This window comes from Condylostylus longicornis, unplaced genomic scaffold, assembly GCF_029603195.1.
Source record: "Condylostylus longicornis isolate FDR11 unplaced genomic scaffold, ASM2960319v2 ptg000017l, whole genome shotgun sequence".
Lineage (NCBI taxonomy): Eukaryota > Metazoa > Arthropoda > Insecta > Diptera > Dolichopodidae > Condylostylus > Condylostylus longicornis.
This window is the reverse complement of record NW_026577986.1, coordinates 5,190,106-5,217,073: the sequence shown is the minus strand read 5'-3', so window position 1 is coordinate 5,217,073 and position 26,968 is coordinate 5,190,106. Positions and strand designations below refer to the sequence as shown.

Here is a 26,968-nt window from a genome sequence, read left to right as displayed (position 1 = left end):
CAAGTTAGAGGGTCATCTATTGACATATAACTTAACCAAATCTCTAAGTACGATATGGTCACCAATAAATAATTGCATTTTATTTTTATTACATTCGAGAATTTTTATTTTCAATCACTAGATGTCCCTTTATTTATATAGGTTCCGTTATCTTTTAAATAATCCGAGCAACATTTGAGCTGAGATTATTGTCAGATAAAATATCACCATCACGTAGTGAGTTGACGCTTGTGAATAAGATCCATTGTGCTACGGGAAATTTTCTTTCTTTTCGAATAAATAACATGCGCTGATTGAACTTTTATTAATCTCTATAATATATGTATTGTTTGACATCAACTGTAAGGTTTTACATAATCGTGTTTTCATATACATATGGAATATGTTCAGTTAATATGTAAATCGTAATATGCGAAATCCATACATAATGACGATTGAACTTAATATTCTTTTATTACAACTTAAATTTCATATTATTGTATTTAAACGAATTCGTTTACTGTAAGCTTTATTATTTAGAAGTATTCTTAATAATTTGGTTGTTTCTTATTTTGTTTAGGAGTCTAGTATCTTATCTTAGCAAGTAGTAACGTAATTAGTCAAGCTATATTATGATTTGAATGTTGATTTAATTGGGAAAATTTATATTAAATTTGAAATATCAAAAAATGTTTTCTAATATTAACAAGTAAGTTTCAATTAATAAAATACATAAATTTTCCATTTATAATCTTCACTCTAAACTCTTTAACAATTTCCACAATACAAAATGTAACCATACAGAAAATAATTGTGCGACATCTGTTAACAAAGCGATTATATAGTTAAAATATTCAACCAATTATCCCTATAAACACTTTGTTCTTTGATTTTCGATTTTGTATTTTTGCCTTTTCGGAATTATTAAAATGACATTTCTATCATACAAAAACTCTCTTATTTTTTTTTATTTTTGTTGTTTTTTTAAAAATGAAAAAATTCAAACAAATACGTTTTATATTTATTCTTTAGTCGAGTAAGATCTGGACCGAAGGAAACATCTAAAATAACGCAAGGAAGGGTTTTTGAAAGCCGGAGTGATTTTTTTTTACCATCTCTTACCATCTTTGTTCATCACTCGTTGTGTGAAACATTTGAGAAAAAATAAAGAAAAAAACCATTTTTTTTTTTTTTTGAAAATTGAAAAAAAACCTACAATTTGAAATAAAATTAATTTTTAAAAAAATAACCAACATACAAAAAAAAAAGAAAGGTACTGCAAAACACAATTTCAAAGAAACTTTTTAACACAAAAGAAAATTGAGTCTTGAAAAAGAGGGAAAAATCGATAATTTATAAGACCGACCCTTAAAACAAAAAAAAAATCTAAAATAAAAACAAGAGACTATCAATTTTTTTCTTTCTTTCTCTGTAAGAACAAAAACTAAAAAATATTTAAGGCAAAAAAAAAAACTTTAAAACCATTAATAAAAAAAAAAACAACTAGAGAAAAACAACTGAATTTATTTTTTCAGAAAAGGGAAATTTAAAAAAAAAATTTTTTTTGAATATTCTCTTTTTATCCGAATAAATAAATTGGAAAATTATTCTGAAAGAAGAAAAAAATTACAATTATTATGGCAGACTCAGAAAAGGAGCAACAACAACAAGCCCAAGGCGGTGATCAGTCACCACAAACGGCTAAAGCACCGAAGCAAGTAATTGGTAAGTTTAATTACAAAAAATTTTTACAAATAAAATAAATTTTTATAAATTAAGAATAACAATAATGCAAATAAAGAATAAATTTTTTGATAATTTTGAATGTATGTATGTATACATGTTCAAAAGAATGTATGGATAATTATACATACAAACATACAAACATAAATACTAAACAACTATAAAATTATAGAAAATTCGAATTTTCTCGGTTTTCTCTCAAATTCTTATTTGAAAAAAAAAAGAATAACTTTTTTATTAAATTTTTATTCCCAGAATATGACGCCCGCCATATTGATTTTATTTTTCATTTTATTTTGTTTTTTTTTTTCTTCTCTCTCTATTTTTATAACATAATATTTTGTAGCATCAAAAATATTTAATTTGTACAGTAAGCTCCAATTAAATAAGATTACAATAATAATTATAATTCTTTGATTAAAATTTAAGGGAAACAGGATTAATTTATCGAATTCTGCTAAGCTTTACTTATTTTATTGTAATATTATTTTCAAGTATATTATTATTTGAGTTACTCCTGTTCTTGACGATGAATTTAATTCAAATTTTCAATTCAAGTTTTTGAATTTATTTTCAATTATACTTGCAAACAAATAAATTATTTTTTTCATAAAACCATTTTTTTTTTAAATGAAATTTATTAATTTATTTACACTTTTAATCATACGAGCATAACAGCGTACATTGGCCTCGTTCCAAGCAGATCTTTTATTTTAATTTTACTTTCTATTTTGTATTGTTCCTATATCAATACAAAAACGAAGAAGCGAACCGTAAAATACATACGAAATTCATTTCAAATGTATAAAGAAGTTTTGAACATTGCTCGTAAATATTGTATGATTTGATTTATATTCGATGAATAATATTAGATTCTTTCACAAGACTGAATGAAATTTTAACTCAGTTAGCAACGATTTAAATTATAACTCTGTGAGCGTGTCTTTTTCTTCATCAATAATATTAATATTTAATTTTTCTGACAAAACATTGTATTAATTTTACAACTCTAATAAATTATTTTTTTAATCAAGTTATTTCAAAACTATTTATTATTATTTTTTAAAATTAAATTGACTTATTGTGAATTATGATTTGTTTACGTATTGTGTAAACAAAGCAAGCGTCAATATTATTAATTCATTAGAAAAATATATAGAATGCCATGCAATTCCGTTTCAAACAAAATTCAAGAAAAATGTTTGGTTAACAAATTTCTGTTTGACTCATATAAAATGTTTTAGGAAATTTATGCGAAACAAAACAATTGAAAAGAGTTCATCGCATATTTTATAAATTTTTGTTTTTAGGTTTTACTGTGTTTGTTTATTATTCTTATGTATCTAACATAAATTTTTACATAAAAAAAAACAAGAGTCAATATAATATGAAAATAATATACTAATATACATTTATACATACATATGTACATACATATATGTAGATGAACTAATAGTATTTTTTATTGTAGATTTGATAAACATAGAGTTTACTATATTGTATAATTTTATACGAGTATTTATAAAATTGTATCTTATGGGTAGGATTACATACATTACATACATACAGATATATATTTCGTGCCTAAATAGATAGTCTTATTATTTTGTATATTTCATACAGAAAATGTACATATGTACAAACAGTAAGTCTATCTACACTATATACAATATTGTACATACAAATATACTTATAATATCTAAAATGTAATTTTCCTAGGTGTTATTCAACTCGGAATAGAAAGAAAAACAACATTTGTTTTTTATTTTCAATATTTTTTTTTTATTTTTTCTATTTTCGTATAGGTATTTTAAAATTTTTTATACTTATTTATATATGTACATATATATTTACATATACATATAATTTATAAAATTTTATATTTTATTATATATTTAATTATGTCGTCATATATATTTTGTTTTAATATAAACCCTAATATTAGAATTTTTCAAATAAAATATTAACAATTTTATGAAAGAAAAATTAAAATTTTTTTTTAGTTTTATTCAAAAATACGCATATTAGGCTATTTAATAAATTTTAATATTATTAAAATCGTATAAGTAGAGTAGTGCCCTGTTTATTAATGAAATAAAATAATATTTTATGTGTTTCTATCCCTATGCGTATGTTTAACTAAACAATATTTTTATTAATATTCCAAATTGGGGTTATTTTCAATCAATCCGGCTATACATACATTTTGTATTCTATAGTCTTTATATTTCATGTAGCATTGAAAATATTTTTTTTAATAACAATGTTATATCTCGTATTTCATATGTTAAATTTTTGACATTTTTATTTAGTGGCCAATTGATTATGAAAAATTACTAAATATAAAATAATGTTTAATGAAATTCAGTGGAATATTGCACTTGCACACCAGTGCAATTCAATAGAGTATTAAGGAGTCTATTGGAGATAAATACCACAAAAATAGTTTGCAACTAAAACAATTTTTTTCAAAATAGCTTTCTCGTTTCAAGTGCATATATGAATTTTCACAAGTAGGTACCTGAAATGTTTTGCTTAGTCCTTATATTTATTTTAATATATTAAATTCAACTCCTAAATTTAAATGTTTATAAATAAGTGTCTACATACATACAAATTTTGTAACAATTTCTAAAATGTGTATTTAATTATGCTCCTCTATATTATTTATATAGCGGGTATATTTAGTTTATTACGACGTGTATATATACATACATATATACAACCCCTGGAAAGATATTTTTACAACTCCATAAAGTATAGGTATAGACATAATAAATATTTTGACTCAGAATCAGAATTGAAAAAGAACAATATTTAAAAACTAGTACCTCCCGTACAAGAGTTCGATAGGAGCTTTAAAAGAATTTCACCAAATATTGTCATGCGGCATTTCATTTAAAAAGTCTCCAAAATCTTTACGACCTTTTTTTCTACAACTGTTTTGAACATATTTTCTCCAAATCTTCAGAGTTCAAATGGGCCTTGTATGATCAAGGCGTTTACTGTTATAAAGGTCTTGAAAAACTCTGCAAAGAAACGTCTCCCTTAACTTTATGTTAGAGGCGGGTATTCAATTTTTGCCAAAGACCAAAATTAATTTTATTTCACCTAAAATTTATTTATATGTTTTTTTCAAATGAAATCTAAATATGTCTGAATTTTACTTTAATTAAAAAAATTATATTTAGGATGGCAATGATTATAATCCTTCCAAGTTATGTTTATCATGCTCTTTATCAATTTTAAACAAATGGTCACCTGGTTAACTTTATTATTCCGTATATTCTGGAAATTATTACAAAACTAATGACTAAATTTTGTAGATTGTTATTTTAGTACGTAGTTAGTTACAATTTTTTATTTTATTATTGAGCGAATAAAGTAAAAATTGTTTTTGGGGGGAAAATTAATAAATAATACAAATATTATTATATATGTATATACATATATATACACATTTGTTGATGTACATTTAAATAGGCGAGTAGTTGCGAGGTTACATTGAAAATAAAAATCACAAAACAATTTTAATTTATATATTGTTAGTAGTATTATTAAACGATATGGTATGGTTACGGTCAAAGAACCGGCGAACCTAAAAAAAATTTTTTGTATTTCAAATACATACATATACATATCTATCTGTTTTACTATAAATACGTTTTTATTTTTTTATTTTCATGACAAAATACATACTTAATTGAGAAGAAGTTTTGCTTTTTTTATTTTTTGGATGAAGATCAAAATATTTAAAAAAACATACGTACGTGCGTTTATATACGTAAATAAAATGTACTTATATACTCAAATATAATGAAGTATGCTATGTATATACATATATATATATACATATGTATGTACATATTTAAATATATAACTACAAATACGTTATGTGTGGATTTACGTACAGACATTAAATTTTACAAGCAAAAATTATTGTACACATGAAGGAATGCTTATGTATAAGAAGCCTACTATACATAATGTGGCAATTTTTTTAAATTTTTATATAAAAAATTTATATTTATATTAAAGTATGTATGTATACATAGAGTATGTACATTTTTAATCTTAATCTAAAAATAATATAATTTGCTTACTTTTGTTAGATGATCTAGTAAAAAATACACAGAGGTCTATAATAAATTACTTACAATATATTTCTATGTAAGTATGTATATGTATGTATGTATTCGCTAATTTCTATGTTCTTTTCCTTCTTCTTATTCATTAGTGTAATAATTTTGTTATGCGTGTTTTTTTTTTGTTTTTTTGTATTTAAGACTTTATAAAACTTTTGAACTTATAGTAAAAATTCCGGTTGAAAAAAAAGAATGAAATTCAAAATAAAAATATGAAAAAAAAGCAAATTAAAAAACACTGGTGACGCTAAAAAATTCAGATCTAGCGTCATCATCGAACCCAGCGAAATTTTAAACAATTCAATTTTTGAAAAACTACACTAAAACAGGAATCTATTAAATACCAACGCTTGAAATCCGTGCTAATTAGAAATCAAAGTAAAGGTTTTCAAAAAACTTTGCAAGTTCTTGGCTTTAATTACGCTTTCATATCGCTCAAAACCTAAAGTATACTTTCAAATTAAATTAATTGTTTATAAGATAAAATTAAACTACTTACTTTTTATCCCTGATCATAAGTTTTTACCGTAAGACCTATAGGCTATTCAAAACGGTTTTTGCTATTTTATAAAAACTGTCTGCTCTACTTTTAAAAGTGTACCCTTTATGTTATACCCTTTACATACTTTTAAAATTGTATTAACATTTTTATATATTTTCTCTTTCATAAATATGAGTTATGAGTCATGAGCTTCATTCATTTTTGAAATGGCAACATTTCACGTCACTTTAAATCTAACGTCGTTTAAATTTTAAATATGTAAGTGATGCAGAATAATTAGATATATTGTGTTTAGTTAATTAATTTAGAGAACATAAGGGTTTCTGTTTTGTAGATTGCTTTCAATATCTTAAAAGCACTACATCTGATAAGGTAAATTATAAATATTTTATTTATAATAATTTTATAATTAACACTTGTGAGATAATTTTATCTACAATAAGTATTTCAAATAGGTATAAGCATTACGTAATGCTACGTAAATATTTCGCAAATTTTGACGTTGCATCAAAAATTGTATAAAATACGTTTTTAAAAATCTTGTGAAGAAAAGCAAATCTGTCATTCAATAAATTCTAGTTTTTTTTTGTCGATAATTTGTAATTTTGACAATAAGTATGCAATTGTTAAAATTTAAGTTGACATATTGAGTGTTAATTTTTGACTTTTTGCTCGAATTTTGTTGTAGATAATCGGCAATACTTATAATATTATTTGTACTTAATGTCAATTTAAAAAAAAATATTAACGTCAAAAAATCATAATTTTTTTACGGTTATGTAAAAATAAAACATTGTTTTTTTATTGACAATGCAGTGTCATTGTACGTCATTTAATTTTGGATTTGAATACAGTAAGACCGTTTTTAAAATTTTATTTTTTTAAAATATGAAATAATACTTATGTTTTAAATTAAAATTACAAAAATAATTACAACATTTAAATTATTACTCTATAATTTTACAGTTTACGCACCATTTACGTATTGTTTTACGTACATTTTTTACGTACATATTTTTAATTCGCATTTATATTTACTTTGAGGATGTCACATTTACCTTTTTAAACCTCATACCGTCATAATTATTTTAATGATTTGTTACCTTTAATTTTCAATTTCATAATACTACAATATATTAAAACACATATAAGGTACACATTGATTCAGAATAAAGAATAAAACTACAATGACTAATTTTAAATAGTTTATTAATGCTTTTAATTTGTACATACATAGGTACGCATGTATATTGTATGTTGTGTTCTATAAGTTGTATAAATTATGTGCATTCGATTTTAATGTCATATCCTTCACTTTATTTCACTTGATTGACTCTATAATAATTGTACACTAAAAATATAGAAAAAAAAATATTTTTAAATATTTTAAAAATATTTTTTTCATTCAATTTTCATTTAATTTTCATTCTCATTCTCAAGAACTTTTCTATATTTACGAAAGTCGCGTGCAAATATAACCTTTATATTTTATTTTTCTAATTTTGGATATCCTTTCTACATAAATACAAAAAAAAAAATAAAAAAAAAATATCGTTTATACAATCAAAACAAATCATAAATTACAAGTAAAACAAAAAGTAACTATTAAAAAAAAATTTTTTTTTCTAAATGTTCTGTTGTTTTATTTGGCCTTATTTCCGAGGATAACCTGTTTTTCTTAACAAATTTTGGTATTGGCTTTTTATTTTCTTTTCTGTTTTTGTTTTTATTTTCTTTTGTCTTCCTTATTTTTATATTTATTATGTCTATTCACGAATATTTTTCACACAGAAAATTAAAAAAGAGCAAGAGTAAAAATCATGAAATTTTATATTATTTATTTGGTGTTACATATTTACATACATACACAAATACATACATCTATGTTTATTAAGAATCATAAAACGAAAGTTCGAAGGCGACTTTTTGGTCTATACAATTTCATTTTTATTATCTTCCTCAAAAATTTCAATTAATAATAAAAAGGCAAAACAATACAGTACAAAAGTTTATAGGTATTTAACTTATACATATACATACATATGTACATGCGTGTATGTAAAACGTAAATTGAAATTGAAAATTTCTTCTTTTTTTTCTACTGTGCTCCTGATATTTTGGATTTTATATTTGCAGCAGGTTCTTTACATTTCAAATAATAGGCAGTAGCTTGTTGCAATCACCAATTAGTATAATGATAAATGTGTATGACATTTATCATTATACTAATTGGAATGAATGTTAAATGGCATGTTTTATTTTATTTTAAAGCTGATTGACAAATGTGACGTGATCACCCTTGGTCATCTTCCAAACAAGCAAGGCCTTTGAGTAATACGACTCATTATTTTCAATATGACGCTATATTTGCTATTATTTCGGCAACTGTACTTCCCGAAACATTAATGATATTTTGTAATTATACGATTTCGAAATTCAAAGTTATTTTCATATGCTAAATATGGAATTGTGGGCTCTTACATGAATGATAGTATAAAGTACCATTTACTTAAATGTTATACAAATGCGGAGTTTTGCTGTTTCTGATCTATTACAAATTATGGCAGAGAATGAATAGCAGTGTTTTAAATTTCAGCTTAAAAATGAGTTTAATTGACATAACTGAGATGATATATTATGGCAACTGTTTTCTAAAAGCGGCAATATAGTATTTTTTTGAAGTGTTCAAATATTACTAATCAAAAATTTGTCAATCATAATTTTATAACACTGTCCAAATTTTATCTTATCAATTTGATAAATTTTATTGCAATTGATTATTGTATTGCATGTCATACATTTTGCTTCCAATACAAAAGAATTAGGTCATTAAGCGTTATTTCCATACCAAAATAGAAAATAAAATGTAGGTGATCTTATAAAATTTATTATCGGCCTACAATTTTTTTTATTAAATATAAATTTTCTTTATTAGTTTTCATTTTTTATTGAACGAAATAAGTTAATTTTTGTACCTAGTACAAATCGTAGAAATTTGAAAAAATTATTTTTAAAACTTTTTGAATACCTTTGTGAATAATTAGAATTCTATGTTTTATTTCGTATAATTGCTCCAAATATTTTTTAAAAAGGGCCAATTAATTTAAAAAATATATTTTATGTATTTTACAATTAAAAAACGATCAAAAAAATTTTTTCATTTGAAATAAGAAAAGCAATTAACATATTTTTTACATTTATTTATTATTAAGGAAAAATGCTTGTAATTGAGGTCAATAACCTTGATTATTTCGTTTTGAATATACTTTTATAAGGGTTGTTGACAATTTTACTGAATTCTTTTGTTTCCATTTACTGTATATTATTATTATGTATGTGAGAAATTTTGTACGCAAGTAAACCACAATAGCAATAAGTTAGAAGGGTAAATATTATCATTGTTTGAAAAACTTGTTTTTTAAATTGAAACTATAGCCAGATTGATTATCTTATATATCTAAGCCCAACGTTGTATTTTTCTCTATATAGGTTACACTTTTTGAATGATTTTAATGTAATAATGGCTAACCGTAAAAAGTTGTTTATTGAACTTTTAGGTGCAGCTATTCGTAAGTTGACGGTAAGGTTACGTAACGTAACGTAACGGAATTTTACGTTAACAATCGTAACGTAACGTATATTTTGCGCTCAAAATACTTATTTTTATAAGAATTGAAAGCAATTAAATACGATATTTTTTTTGGAATATTAATGTAATTTATAGAACTTACATTTTTAAATGAAATTTAAAAAAAAAAACTGAAGGGTTATGAAAACTTAACAAAGTGACATTGCTAGTATCAATTACTTTAGTTTTTATTGTTTTTATTTATCTTGTAATTCTTATGAATTTGAATCAAAACTAACTCTTGTATAGTATATGGTCATTAAATTTCACAAACTATTCAAAATTTGTAGTAGTCCACAAGTAAAAATTTGTAATATGGCATTGTTTTTAGATAACAAGAATGAAATATAAGGAAGCTTATTTCTTATAGAAGATTTTTCTGTTATTATTTTTTTTAAAACCAGAGTAAAACTTTTAAACAGAGTAGAAACGTAGAACTCATAAATAAACCAGAATATTTTTGCAAAATTGCAACAATAATGAAAGATACGAACTTAGAAGTTTTTATAAGAACAAAGCATCATAATTTGCATATGCAAAACTAATTTTTGATTTAAAAGTGACTGACATTAATTGATTTCTGCGCCGCCTTGTAAAATTCAATTATAAATTTAACAAATTTTTAAATTTAGATATTTTAAAATTTATTTTTTTTTTTTTCAATTTATTCGAAGAATGAAACAGAGCCACATTTTTTTAGCAAACAATACCAGAACACTTTACAATTAAAATAATTGATTAATTTATATTAATTTTAAATGTTACTATTTAAATTTTAATTACTAATTGTTATTGATTTCCATTTTTATTGCAAAATCGCAGATGCCTACACACACATACATACACCAATTTACCCAATATTACGGTATTGGGTAAGTATTGTAATAGGTACTTACCAAATATACAAACATACTTAAACAATCTTCAAATAAAAATATCGAAAATATTTTAAAGGTTATTATTTATTAAATATAATGCATACACATATGTACATACCTATATATTGTTAATTAAAATCAAAAGAATTGAACAAAAAAAAAAATTATATAATAAAATTTAAATTGAAATTTTTTTTTATATAAAAATTAACAAAAAATAAAAACAATGTAATAAACTTCACATTTTAATGATATGAGTAATAACAGGAAGCTTCTCGCAACACAATTCTTAAAGAGTTTGTTTTTTTTTTTACGTTTTTACCGAATTAACAATTTTAACGCGAAAAATAAACGCGCAAACAAAGAGACATGACAAAAAATTTAAAAAAAAAAAACGAAACAAACAAAGCAAACACCATAAAAACCAAATCAATAATGTTATTGAATATTTCAGAAATGGCGTAAACACCATTTCTAATGGGCGAAAATAAAACCATATGAAATTTCAATTACTTGTAGTTGTCGCCGCAATCTAAATCATAATTTTTTCTTAATTTGCTAAAATATTTTATTCAACGGAAATTTGAATAAAAAAATTTTTTTTAAGTATAATTTAAAAATAGAATCTTTTTCACTTTATACACAAAAAAGATAAAGCCAAATAGAGTTTTTTTTTATAAGCATTTATAAGCGTTATAAATTTTATTTATGCTCTCCGTTTTCACGTTTCTAGGTTATCTGGTGGTTAATTATTTTGTTTATTTAGAATACATAAGTAAAAAAAACAAATAATACTCGTATTACCTAATAAAAATTTATTGTCATAGAAATAAAAAAAAAAATTATCAGTTTTCATTATTATTTTCGATTTTTTCTAAAATGTTTGGAAATTATAAAAAAACAAACAGATTAAATCAATTCGAATTTTTTATTTAAATTTTATATTAACACATGGTTGACCGGTGATTGGAAGTGGAAGTAAGACAATAAAAATAAACTTTTTAATATCAAAAATAAAGCCGTTACCCTACTGTTAGTCGGTGCGTGATCAAGTTCAATAGTTGCACCAGGAATATTTAAATAATTCTGTAAGTTTGGTGTAATATCATGTTTATTCTACTCTTCTTCCAAATTGTCGTCACTATCTCATGCTATTAAATTTCTTTTTTGATATTTTGGTAGCCTAATATCAAAATCGCTCTCTTCTGATACAGTATTACTTTCACAATAACCACAATTTGATTCGTAATGACTTGGTCAATCAGATAAAAGCATTCGTGTGTAATTCATTGAAAGATTCTTCATTATTAAATATTTTGAAATTATTAAATATTTTTTACAACAAAATATTTGGCGGGTCTTATAAAAGAGAGAAACAGCTAGTGTCTGACCAAAAATTGAATTGTATGGTTGTCAACAGAGAAAACAACAGCAATGCGAAAAAAACCACTGGTTTACTCGTGGCCGGTCAACAATGTTTGGTCATTAAAACACTAGTTAACTCGTGACCGGTCAACAATGTATTAGTAATTATTTTTACATAATGTGTCTGGTATAAGTTTAATTGTTAATGTGTGAGTTTTAAGATTAAATTATTTTAATAAGAATGACGATTTAAATGCTGATTTGCTGATTTTTGAAAGTTTGATTCTATAACATTGTACCTAATCGGTTTTTGTAAAACTAGAATTTTTATACATATGTAATGTATTATTATACATTGACATTTTATGAGCGAAAAAAAATTCTATACAAATCATTGAGTTTATAGGTGTACAACAATAGATTTAGAGCTTATAGAAATTTAATCGTAGTTGCATTCTAATCGTAGTTAATGATTTTAAAAGTAAAAACTTTATTATTATTATTTCTCTAAAATGATCTTGTTTATTTTCCCTGAATTGAAAAGATTTTAATCTTTACATACAAATTTTACCCCGTCCATTCGTATTTCCGTCCGAGTGTCTTTTTACAAAAATTCAACACCCTTTGAGGAATAAATCTAATTTTTCAAACGCAAACAAATCTTCTTTTCGGCGCCTTATATTTCAGAAATTACAACAAATTACTCTTTATTTGTACAAAAACTAAAAGGTAACGGTAAAAGCCATGCCATGTAAAAAAGTATAATTATTTATTTAAAATCACTAACTTGACCGTCGAAATTAACCATTATATTAATACTTCTTTCAATATTTTTCTTTTGTTCATCCTGAATGTATGCAATAAATTGATATATTTTGATGTATGAAGAAAAGTAATTTAAATAATGTAGTAGACCTTTATTAAAAGCAGTATGTTTTCACTTTATTAAGGAAAAAGTTCATCTGTACAAATAACTTTATTAAAATTAAACATTCTATTCGTTCATACACAATCGTCGTTCTTGCACAAATAAAATTTTCTATGAAAAAACCGATCAATGGGGAGACCTGCAACATTTTATTATATAACAATTAAAAAAACAAATAAACAAAAACTTGATAAAATTGAAAGGTAAGAGTCTAGCCATAATTCTTTTTTTTTTTTGTTCAAGAATTTTCATTATTACTCGTATGCGAAAATTATGTATAAATTTTAAAAAAAGCAATATCACTAAAAAAATTATCACTTGTTTTCATTTCAATTTGCAATCATGTATGTTTGTATGTATGAAGATGCATTGTATATATCAATTTCAAAATTATCATACTAAATTCCGAAGCTCCGATAGTAAATTCTCAATTGTATAAATTATGATCATTATTTTTTTTTTATTTTTTTATTTCACCTTATTTGTATATTTTTTTTACCATATTCAGTTTTACTTTTTTTCTATAATCTTTAAGGTTAACTATATAGCAAAAGCACGTGGTTGAAAAATAAATTAATAAGCTTTTTTATTTAAAGAAACAAACAAACAAACAAAACAATCCCATAAATTATGCACTATACAAACATAAATAAAAAACAGAAGCGGCAGCAAAAAATAGCGAGAAACGCGAAAGTGAAAAAAAAGCAAAAAAAATGTTAAATAGAAAAACGTAAATTCTAAATTACCTTTCCTCTCTCTGTTTGTTTGATTCAACGCGTTTCAACGCTGTGTGAAATTAAAATATTACATTTTTTTCTTTATTCAAATATTTTTTTAATTATACAGGGTGTTTTGCATAGGGGGGCAAATAATATTTCGGGGATGATTCTTAGATCAATTTCCAGCAAAACATTAATGCACATATGCACTATGAACTCTAGGTCCGGTACCTTTTTTTTCAACAGGTTGTAGCGCGAAAACAAGTATATCTGCACTACCCGCCACCCATACAAATTTTTTGGTGGAAATTGATTAAAGAATCATCGCTGAAATTATTTGCCACCTTATGCGAAACACCCTATATATATATATTTATACATGTGAGTACATTTTATCACATTATTTATTTATTTATTTATTTAATTTATTTTTTTAACTTATTTTTTTAACCATATTTTTCTGTGTATTTTAATGTCCTCCAACATAAAAAAAAATTATTTGCTGCTTTTCTACCTTGTTAATAATATTTTGACGAAATACGTTTCTGTAGCCTATACTTATAAGTAAATAATTTAATATTAATTGTTTGAGTAAATGTAAGTATAATAGTTTTTACAGTAAATTTTCGAAATTAAGCAACATAAACCAAACATGGCATAGTTCAAAAAATTTTAGTCAATGGATTGTAATTTTAGGGTAAAAGTGCGAAAACGGAGATGTGAATATAATCCATTTGATGACATATCTATGATCATATCATTTTTAAGCCAGTAATAATAATAAAATGTCTGATCTCTTAACTCTTACATTTAATGCAAATGTATCAGATTGACTTGCATGATTTTTTACAATAAATAATTCGTTGTGTATAAAATTTTAAGCTTTTTGGAATGAAAACTGTTTAAAAATAATAGTGTATGGTAATAATAATGTACAATAATAGTGTAGTAGTAATCAGGGGCTTTCAGGGAAAATACGAGACCTAGGACAACTGATATTTGCAAGCCCTTTAAATTTTTTTATATACAATTCATAAGTAAACAGAATAAAAGCAATATTTTAATGTTTAGTTTATTTTCAATTATTGCATAAAGGCTTTACACACTTTCGTACCAGCAAATTTAATAAATAATAAATTTTCGATTTAAGGTTTTAGTAATTCAACTTTTTGTGACCATCGCAAAAATGAAACTATTCAAAATTTTTTATTCGGAATAAAATACTTTTTATTTTTCGCTAATATATTTCGTGCGCTACATACGCACTTTATCAAAGCTGATTTTCTTCTTTAAAATATTAAGTTGTTAATTTAAGGCTCCGCAGATAGTAAGGGCCAGACAATTAACAGATAGACAAATTCCCTCTTATCGCCCCCTCTGATAGAGCCTTGTAGTAAATAACAACACTGATACGAGTTTGAAAAAAATTTGATTTAACTAATTTAAATTTTTGAAATTCCCCGAAAAAAAATATTAATTGTTTTATTAAAAGAAACGTGTTTTTATTTAATTTAACATAGGGTGATGTAGCTATGCACAACAATTGAATTCAGCGAAAAATGGAGAAGAGATTAATTATTTGAGTTAATTTATTTGTAAACCATTATAATATTAAACTTTAGTATGTACGATTCAAAAATATTCGAATTGTGTCACAGTCTCAATATTTGAATTTCTTACCCTATATCTTTGTATATTATACATATTAATAGGTCTTTCCATAAACGCAGTATATCATGTCACATAATGAAAATTGCTTTATTAATTGTGTTCATAAACAAATAGTACTTATCTATAGCTAGTTTAATTTAGTTATAGTTAAACATTGCTAACCATATTTTCGCAATTTGTCGAAATTATTATGAGTAGCGCGGGAGTAAAATCATGTGAAACTATTTTGATTTTATATAGAATAATTAAAAATATTATGCATTTAATTATGATTATATTTTTGCAGTATTGCGTTTTTGAAAATCTTTAAACATTACCTAAAAGATTCTAAAGCGAGTGGGTATTTAAATTTCTTGAAAATTTGATACATACATAATATGTACATATGTACTTTAATTTGTATACATGAATACATACCTACAATTAATCTTTTTGGTTTAATTTTGGTGTAGTTGTGTTAGTTGTGAGAATAATAAACGTAAAACTAATTAGTTGTGCTTTATTTGAAAAATTTTAATTATTTTTTTCATAAAATGTAATAAAAAAACAAAAATTTTCTAGTTTATGAGTTTTATGAGTTCGCCATTTAAATTTCCTATTTAAAAATTTTACATAATAATAATTAATTTTCAGAATATTTTAATGTTAAAAAATTTTTAATGTCATTTAAATTCGAATCTAATATGATTTATTTTTATATACGGAAAAGTTAATAACCTACCGAGGAGGTGATTTAACTTTAACAAATTTTCTGCCAAAAAACAAAATAGAGTATTGAACTGATAAATTTCATTATTTTTTCAAATTAACATATGTACATACAAGCACTTGTTAAAATATTTTCAGGGAAAATTTCAAACACATATATACTTATTATATTATAGGTACATAATATGAATAATTTGTATATGTATAGAACTTATATATGTATATGCAAATTAAATTATAAGTTTTTACTTTACACAAAAAAAATATTTTAAGATTTATAAAAGTTCTTTTTATTTCATTTATTAATTAATTACACTTTAATTTCCAATTCCAAACTTATTAAATTAAACTATAAGTTTTTACTTTACACAAAAAATATTTTAAGATTTATAAAAGTTCTTTTTATTTCATTTATTAATTAATTACACTTTAATTTCTAATTCCAAACTTATTAACTTTATTTTTAAATCTTTATTTTCTAAACGGCAAAACGATTTAATAACTAACGAGCTACTGAATTACCAACCAAGCCAAGTTGCTATTGAATTTACTCTATTTATAAGAAATAACTGTTTAGTAAGCAAAAAATTGTTTAGAATAATTCTCATGGGTAAGTTTTAATATTGTAATTTGAATATTTGGAACTTTGCTTTAGTTTTGTCTGTAAAAGTTCAATCACGTTGCAATTAAATGATTTCATATAGGAGTTTAATTGCAACGTTGAATTTTAATTTTAATTTAAAATAAATATTTTGTTTTTGTCAAATCACGTTGCGATTAAATGATTTAGAATAGGTTTAAGTAATAAAGTATGGAAATTTGATCGCAACGTTCGATTTAATTTTAGTTATAGTTAAATTTTATTTTTTGGTGTTCCGGGCGTAAGCGAATATATAACTCCCCCCTCGTTAAGCTGGAAGCTCTCCTGAGCTCCAGAGATTATATTTCCTTTACTATTATTTTCATTTGTATCGTTTGGCCGTTTTTTACATTTATAAAATTTTTTCATATAGTATTTTGTAATAAAAATTATTAAAAGCAATATAATAGAGATATTTGACAGTATTAAAATATAATGGTTTTTAATTTCAAATTTTACAAATTCTATTTCATTGTAATTTTCAATTTGCTTCAAATTAATATTTTCTAAATTTGGTATATAACTAACATTATAAGGTTCTAAATAGTTTGGTATTATTATGTGGTTGTTAATTTTTCTCTCTATGTTTTTGAATATTACGTCATCTATTTTTATAGTGCAATTATAATATGTAATTAAGTTAGTTTTAATTAGTTTGTATTGTATGTTATTACAAGTATTTTCTAACATTACATTATTTGCATTTTTTACTAAGATAATATTAGATGAAACTTCCACAATCTCAAAATTAATATTTTTTCTTTTTGTACAATTCTTAAAATTATTATTCATTAAATTTTTTATACAACCATTTATTACTTTTAGTTTATTTTCACAATTCTGTTTATTATTAAAGTAAATTTCATTTTTAAATTTCAATATATTAGTAGATTCAATGTTTATTTCCTCGAAATTTTTGTTAGGTACTGGAGTAATTTTATATCCAACTGCAAGTTCCCTTGCAACGTTAGGAATCAAAATGGCAAAAATAATATTATTATCTAGACTAATAAGTGAACTTTTTATTTCTTTATATTTAAAAACATCGATTTCAAATTCATCAATTTCTTCATTGGATAAAATGGAGTGAGTCATGATACCATGTTTAGCGAAAAGAATGTTTTGTTGGACTTTGTCTATTTCTGAATTTAGTAAGTTAATATTTGTGTAACTAGAAAGAAACTGTAAACTTTTTATGCTTTTGCTAAAGGTGTTGTTTTGTTCTCTCAGTGTAATATTTAAAATTTCTTGGTTTTCGTTAATTCGTTTCTGTAGAATATTTAGGTTTTTCTGAAATTGGTCGTTTATTTTAATCTGTTTATTTATGGTCTGAATGGAGTTGTAATTTCCTTGTTCAATAAGTTTTATGTTTTCTACAATTTCAGTTTTGTCATCATCGTCTAAGTTTCCAAATAACCATTTTAAAATTTTGCCACCTAAATTAATGAGTCCTCGTTTTTGTCTGTGTGGTAGTAATGTTTTAATGTTATGTCGAGTTTTTTCGATTTGAATTTGTAATTGTTTTAATGTGGTATTGTCTTGGTTAAAAGTGTTGTAAATATTATTTTCAATTTGTGCTAAAGTATTTTCTAGTTCGCTAATATTTATAAAGTGAAGAATTTTAGAATAGTTTTGAATTATAGGAATTTCTTCCCGTTTGATTAGTTGGAATCCACCTTGATTTTCCAATACCTGAACGTCAATATTTGCAGAACAAGTATTTGAAGTGAGGAGTAGAATTAGTAGTGCTAATTTAAGTTTGTTGTGGTAGTGGTTGAGTGGAGTTTGTTTCTGGGTTACCTGAGGAAAATTTAAAATTTCTTTTTAATCTACTTGGGTGAATATTTCTATTCTGGTTATCTTTTAATTTACCGTTAATTAATTTAGATTTAATATACGTATATTTCTTTTTATGTTTATATCTTAGAGCTTCGGGATTTTTTACAAGAACTTTATCTCCTTCTTTATAGTCAGGGTCTATCCTATCTTTGTTTAGTTTTTCAATCGTTTTAAGTTTATTTTCATCAATTAATTTTCTAATTTTTTCAATATCGGTTATTTCGTTATTTACAAAGTTTATAGGCTTAACTTTAGTTACAGAGTGAATGGAATTATTATATTTTTCGACTGCGAATAATATTTTTTCATACGGTGTTAAATGTGATTTTTGTGTATCTAAGATACGAAGGTGTTCGCTTAAAGTTCCGTGAGCTCGTTCGATTGTAGAATTTCCGGTATGGCTTCTGGGTGACGTAAAGTGAGCGTTTATATTTTCTGTTCTAAAGAAGTTTTTGATATTAAGACTATCGAACTCATTGTCGACAACGATTTTATCTGGCCTACCGAATAGTGCAAACCTGTTGCGAAGTGCTTGTATAATAGTAGTTGCATTTCGGTCATTAAGACGTTGGACCATTAAATGCTTTGAGAATTTGTCAATTATTGTAAGAAATATTTCCTTATAACAGAAAAATAAATCGACGTGTATTATTTCATTAGGAGAGCTCGGGGTTTCGGAAATTTCGAATCTATATTTATTTGGTTTGCGATCATATTTTGATTGATTACATATGTCGCAATTGTTTATATACTTATGAAATAGTTCCTTAAGTTTAGGGAAGAAAAACTCATCTTTCACTTCTGTATAATTTTCAACGATACCTCGATGGTTTGATTCTTTATGAATTTTTTCTATTAATTTTAAGGCCTCTTCTTCATTTTCTATGTCTATTGCTTTTTTAGTACATTTTATGAATTTCATTTTATTATTATTAGAAAAGAGTTCCGTGAGTTTCTGTTTTACTATATCAAATTTTTCATCATTTAATTCGGAATAGATAGCAGTTATTCCATTTCTAATGAATCGTCTAAGTATGTCATTTAAATAATGGCTATTATTGATTTCATTTTCACTAATAAAGATTTGTCTAAATTTTTTATATTTTATAATTATTTCCCTTTCTTTTTCTTTTGTCAAATAAAGCTGCGTCAAATATTTATTAATTATTATATCGGATGTTGGGAATTGATTTTCATGGCGACTATGGTTTGTTGTTATAACTGAATTATTAGAAGGTGTTTCGTTAGGGTCATCTATATGATTAATTTCATTATTTGTAGAATCCATTCTACTTAAAAAATCAGCAACACGATTTTCTTTTCCTTTTACATAGTCTATTTCGAAGTCGTATTCGTTTAATCTGATTCGCCATCTTTGTAGTTTGGCGTTTGGTTCTTTTAGTGAATGCAACCATTTTAAGGGTTGGTGGTCTGTTCTTATTAAAAATTTTGTACCATATAAGTATGGCCGAAAATATTTAGTGGCCCATACTATGGCAAGAAGTTCCTTCTCTATAGTAGAGTAATTGCATTCATGATTATTAAGGGTTCTGCTAGCGAAGCAGACCGGGTGGTTTTCTTGTGATAGGACTGCTCCAACTGCAAAGTTGGACGCGTCCGTCGTTAATACAAATTTCTTTTTAAAATCAGGGTAACGAAGTATAGGATAAGTTGTAATCAATTCTTTTAATTTTTGAAAGGAGTCTTTATATTGTATATCATTTTCATTGATTTTATTTCCCTTTTTCAAATATTTAGTCATAGGCTGAGCTACTTTCGCATAGTCCTTGATGAACTTGCGATAGTACCCCGTAATGCCTAGGAAACTTTTCATCTGCTTGGGAGTCTTAGGCAGTTTGATTTGTTTAATTACATTAATTTTATCTTCGTTTGGCTTTATTCCCTCTGGTGTTAATATGTGTCCTAAATACTCTGTCTCTTTAGAGAAAAATTTGCACTTATCCACTTGGATTTTTAGATTGAACTCTCTTAATTTTGAAAATATTTTATTAATAGCTGAGAGGTGTTCTTGTAGTGATGTAGAGAAAATAAGGATGTCATCTAGATAGACAACGCAAATTCGCCCGATAAAGTCCTTTAAAACGTAATTGATCATCCTTTGAAAAGTTGCCGGAGCATTCTTTAGTCCGAATGGCATCCGTACAAACTCAAAGTGACCTTGCGGTGTAGAAAACGCGGTCTTTAGACGATCCTTTTCATCCACTAATATCTGGTGAAACCCCTTTGCGAGGTCCAGAGTGGTGAAATATTGAGCGCGACCCAATTTATCAAATATAGAATCTATATTCGGTATCGGGAATTTGTCATCAACCGTAATTTCATTTAATTTACGGTAGTCGATGACAATGCGCCATTTTTGTTTCCCTGAGTAGTCCAATTTTTTGGGTACTACCCATATAGGGCTATTATAAGGGCTACTGGATGGTTGAATAATATTTTGCTCTAACATTTCCTGAACTTGCTTATTTACTTCCTCTTCATGTATTTTTGGAAACCGATACATTTTACTATAAATCGGTTGGGAAGTAGTTGTAATTATTTGATGTTTTACACTTTTGACACATGTTAATCGATCTCCCTCTTTATAGAAAAGATCCTTATTAGAGTTTAAAATATATTTTAATGATTTAGTTTCTTCTCTATTCATATTTTTATTTAATAATTTTTCAAATAATTCATTATGGTTGATTTGTAAAGGTTCTATTTGACAAGTGTTTTCAAAAGGACAAGCTGAATTAAATTTAATATTACGGTTGTTAATTTCTAACCGCTCCTTTGAAAGGTTAATATTTGCTCCTATTGGTCTTAAAATATTTTGGCCTAAGAGAGCGTCAAAGTTTTTATTGCTAAGATCCATTACTTTCCAGGACATAGTTGAATTTTCATTGAACTCGTCAGGTACTTTTGTAGTTATTTCGTATTTAATGGCTTGGTTTCCTGCGAGTGTTTTTAATTGAATTGGATTTTCTAATTTGTTTTGTTTAGATCGATCAAAAATATTGCCGTTTATAATTGAAGTAACTGATCCTGTGTCGATCAGACAGGTCAGCTTTTTGCCTTCTATTGTTAAGTCTACTAAGGGTAATGTCGGATAGGGGGACCACAGTGAAAATTTTCTGTGGAACCTGAATCTACATCCATTGGAACTGGACTTGACCGATTTTCGTTATAAGATGGTCCTGGTAGATTATTACCTGTACCACCAAATTGTTGGTTGGGCCTAAAATTCCTAAACTTTTCGTTAGTAGTGTAGTTTCTGTCCATTGGTCTATTTGTGTAAGTGTTTCTTATGTTGTTATTGTAATTGTTATTGTTGAAAGTTCTATTTGCGTTTCTATAGTTATTTCTGGAATTTGTATTATTACTACTATGTCTAGAATTTATGTTATGGTTATTTCTGTAATTTGTATGATTATTGTTCCTATACTGAGAGTTGGTGTTTGGAACCTTGCTGTCGGATATATTGGTTTCTAATAAGCTTCTATAAGCGTCTTCTAATGTTGTTACATTTTTAGTTCTAAGGTACATTGAGTCTACTCTATTTAATTTATTCAAAAATTTTTCTAATATTGAATTTTCATTATTAATTGGATTAAATTCTGAAGATTTATTGTCATCCAAATCATATTTTAAATTTAACAAATTTAATATGGAATTTAATTTAACATAAAGATCACTTACATTTCTAAAAATTATACAGTCTGCTTCTTCTTTTAATTTCAAATAAGATTTCTGTACTCCGAAGGTAGCTTTCAGTTGTTGTTTTACTTCGTCCCAAGTTTTTTCCTGAATTCTCCGGATTGCTGCCGCTGCAGGACCCTGGATCTTGCTGTACAAAATTCTGTATAGATAGTTTTTTGCATCGGCATCCGCTGCTAAGGCAATTAAACTTTCGACTTCTTCGATGAAGGATTTTAGACTGTAGGCGTCTTGTCCAGTAAAAATTGGTACTGAACGAGCTTCGCCTATCAAGTCTTTTAATGTAATTGCAGCAAGTGACATGTTAAAAATTTTTTTGTATATTTTTTAGATTATCAAAGTATTTTTCTTTTTCACTTTTCTTCATAAATGTTAAAAAAAAAAAAAAAAAAAAAAAAAATATTTTGGTTTTTTTCCTTTTTTTCTCTTTTTATAATTTTTGTTTTATCAATTTAATTAGTTGTAAAATTTGATTTGATTAAAGATCTTTTAATAGATATTTTATTTGTGTTTTACTTATAATTTTTGTTCGTTTATTTACCGAATTAACTTTTTGAAAAAAGTTCTCCGCCTTTACACAACTAAACTTTTATCACTCAGTTCACCACAAAATTTTTTTTTTTATTATTATTATTTAATTTTGCTTAATGGTTTGAGCATTACACTATTTTATTTTCTAGTTTTTTGTTCATTTAAATTGACTTAAGAAAAATATTAGTGTTTTCTTTTTTTTTGTTTAGATTTTTTTTTTGTTTTTATAGACGGAGTCGGTATCCTACCGACTGCGCCAATTAAATTATAAGTTTTTACTTTACACAAAAAAAATATTTTAAGATTTATAAAAGTTCTTTTTATTTCATTTATTAATTAATTACACTTTAATTTCCAATTCCAAACTTATTAAATTAAACTATAAGTTTTTACTTTACACAAAAAATATTTTAAGATTTATAAAAGTTCTTTTTATTTCATTTATTAATTAATTACACTTTAATTTCTAATTCCAAACTTATTAACTTTATTTTTAAATCTTTATTTTCTAAACGGCAAAACGATTTAATAACTAACGAGCTACTGAATTACCAACCAAGCCAAGTTGCTATTGAATTTACTCTATTTATAAGAAATAACTGTTTAGTAAGCAAAAAATTGTTTAGAATAATTCTCATGGGAAAGTTTTAATATTGTAATTTGAATATTTGGAACTTTGCTTTAGTTTTGTCTGTAAAAGTTCAATCACGTTGCAATTAAATGATTTCATATAGGAGTTTAATTGCAACGTTGAATTTTAATTTTAATTTAAAATAAATATTTTGTTTTTGTCAAATCACGTTGCGATTAAATGATTTAGAATAGGTTTAAGTAATAAAGTATGGAAATTTGATCGCAACGTTCGATTTAATTTTAGTTATAGTTAAATTTTATTTTTTGGTGTTCCGGGCGTAAGCGAATATATAACTTGCATACTTGTAATTCAAAAAATTCGATATTATATAAGTTAACTGTTAAGAATAAACAAATAATATAAATATATATATTTTTTTTGTCATTTTAGCTGTTAAGGTAACTGGTACTGTTAAATGGTTTAATGTGAAAAGCGCCTATGGTTTCATTAATCGCGACGATACTAAAGAAGATGTGTTCGTACATCAGACGGCCATTGTTAAAAATAATCCAAAAAAAGCTGTCCGCTCAGTTGGAGACGGTGAAGTTGTTGAATTTGATGTTGTCATTGGAGAAAAAGGTAATGAAGCAGCTAATGTTACTGGTCCATTTGGTGAACCAGTTAAAGGTAGTCAATTTGCTGCTGATAAAAGACGTTTCCGTTGGCAAAGTAAAAATCGTCTACGTAACCAACAAAAGAAATTAAGCGGTACAACAGGTGGCGGAAATGGCCAAGAAGGCACTGATGGTGAAGGTGCCCAACAGAGTGATGGAGGCGGTCAACAACAGCAACGTCCCCAACAAAGACGGTAAATTAAGAAATTAATTAAATTTTTAAAAATTTTAACTTAAAGACCATTGTGAATATTTAAATGCAGGACTCGTAAATTATATTTTTATTTTTAACTTACGTCATTTGTTTAACATTTAAAGTTATAGTTTGTAAAACACAAAAAAAAAGAAACAAATTTAAATTTAAAAAAAAATAAATCTAAAATTTCTTTTTCTAATTCTAATTTTAGTATCCGACGCGGCCGTGGTGGCCGTGTTAATTACTTCAGACGTCCGAGACGTCAAACAGGTGGTAATAATGCCGGAGGAGAGAATCAAAACGGTGGAGATGCTAATGGTGGCGGAGATTCAGCTACCGAAGGTCAAGGACAAGGACAAGGACAACAACGCCGTGGACCTCCTAAACGATTCCGTATTAATTTCAGGGGTGGACCACCACGTGGAGGTAATCGTCGTATTAATAATCAAGATGGCGAACAACAAGATGGAAATCAGGGTGGTGGTCAAGGTCAACAAGGAAATGGTGGTGGTAATGGCGGTGGCAACGGTGGTAAAGGTGCTGGCGGGCAACGTAACCGCCGCAGACGTTATAATCGCAAGAGGAAGAATGGCGGTGCTAACGAACAAGGTGGTAATAATGAACAACAAGTTCATAATACTACTGGTGAAAGCAGCGCTTAAAATATAAAACAGCAATATAAAAGCAACTACAATATAACAACCATTAAAAAGAGAAAGAGAGACATTAAAATAGCACCTTTAATTTTCGTTCTCTTTATTTAATAAACAAGAAAAAAAAATACAATAAAAAAGAAAAAATAAAAAAAAAAAGAAAAAATACAAAAAAAAAAAGAAAACAAAAAACTCCGAATATTACCAATTAAAAAACAAGGATAATTTTTGGTCGAATGTAGAGTTAAAGAAAATTTTTTTTATTATTATTTATAAAAATTTAAGTTATTGAGTCTACCAAAAACTCTACATTTATGATTTTATTTTATTAATTTAAGCATGATTACTTTTTTAATATATTGAAAAACAGAAACAACCAGAAAACAATAAGAATATTGAACCGAAATAAAATAAAAAAAGAAAAATTTACAGATTTTTGCAATTTGTGCACCCCTTTAAAAATGGAAACAAAAAAAAAACTTATACAATTAAATTATTATAATGAATAAAATTTATACAAAACAAAAACTTTTTTTTTGAAAAATAAAAAAATTGAAAAAACCAAAAAATAAAAGAAATGTTTTAATGATTGCCAATACAATTTGCTCTTTCTACATTCTGGGCTAAATTGAAAATAACTTGAAATGTTGTGAACGGATTACAGTGCGCATTAATTATGGCAAACTATAAGCGAATATGTAATTGAATTGGCAATTAACACTTGAGTCGCTATCTCTGACATATCTACTAGTGTAAGATAAGTATAAAAGTGTACCAATTTCCGTACAGTTTGCTTAATTTCTCTGTTTATGCATTCCTTGGGGGTTTTCGTTTATTCAGTTCTAGAATAGTTCGAACTTGTACGTTCGAAAATTCACGCTGCATACACTGAAAATAAAGATCGTTCAGAAATTACTGGCTGCAATACAGTGCGTTCGGAAATTCAATCGGCAATAAAGAATTGTTAGATATGTAGCGCATACTTCTAGTATAAATTTTGTCGCTACTTCATGAAATTTTTTTTTAATTTAAAATTCAAAAAAAAATTTTAAATTTCAAAATAGCAGATTCAGATATTGAAGTGTTATTAAAGTAAGTTTTCTTTAAGTCTTCAAATATTGGTAAAATTTCCTTATTTTGCAATGAATTGGCACATTAAAAGTATTGGGATCCAATTCTATAAATAATGTCATTTCTTTTATTTTCGAACGACTGATTATTTAGAAGTTTCAAAATTACTGGGACTTAGAAATTTTAGTTCTAATGTAGAACTTTCAGCGGAGCGTGCATAAACAAAAACCCCCCTTGTTAATAATGTTTTTTGATATTGTTATAAAAATTGTTTACAATTATACCTAAAATTTACTATGAATAACACTAAATTGACTTCATTAAACACTTAATTGAAGAAAGCAAATTTTCTGATGTTATTTCGTTATATGTTAAAATTACCATATTAAGTTCTGTTTATTCCTTATGTTAGTGTTTTGACTACTTTCGAAAATGCAGTACGTAAGGCTTAAACTATATCGTTTCAAAAGTTTCATGTACAAATTAAATGTAGAGCTTTTAAAGTTTTGCCATTCTAATCTTAAGAACTGAATTTTATAAGATACCATGTTTTAAGATTTATCGTCTTTAGTTCTTCCATGTAAATAATTATTGTTTACATTAAAATAAATGCATATATGAAGCGAAAAAAACAGTTTAAGGTTTTCTACAATAACTTTGAATATCTAACAACTAATCCTATTCATAAATGTTGTATTCATATACGAAAAACCTGATTAACAAAATCGGGCAATAAAATACTGTTGAAACATTTTCGAAACAAAAGTTATTTTTTTACCTTTACTTTAAGCTTACCTTTAAAGT

General features: G+C 25.5%; 1 protein-coding gene across 1 annotated transcript; it reads left to right on the top strand.

Annotated features, from left to right (window-relative positions):
• Positions 1-1,000: 1,000 nt before the first annotated feature.
• On the top strand, positions 1,001-25,555 carry LOC129606156 (Y-box factor homolog). Its single transcript, XM_055516291.1, has 3 exons — positions 1,001-1,704; positions 24,021-24,438; positions 24,652-25,555. The coding sequence occupies exons 1-3, from the start codon at positions 1,617-1,619 to the stop codon at positions 25,100-25,102; spliced, it is 957 nt and encodes a 318-aa protein (XP_055372266.1). The 5' UTR covers positions 1,001-1,616; the 3' UTR covers positions 25,103-25,555.
• The last annotated feature ends 1,413 nt before the right edge of the window (positions 25,556-26,968 follow it).

Bases quoted from the DNA above. Each gene is read 5' to 3' on its own strand.
- LOC129606156 (XM_055516291.1), top strand. From the start codon at position 1,617: ATGGCAGACTCAGAAAAGGAGCAACAACAACAAGCCCAAGGCGGTGAT. The intron at 1,705-24,020 runs GTAAGTTTAATT...TTGTCATTTTAG, and splicing joins AGCACCGAAGCAAGTAATTG to CTGTTAAGGTAACTGGTACT. The intron at 24,439-24,651 runs GTAAATTAAGAA...TTCTAATTTTAG, and splicing joins CAACGTCCCCAACAAAGACG to TATCCGACGCGGCCGTGGTG.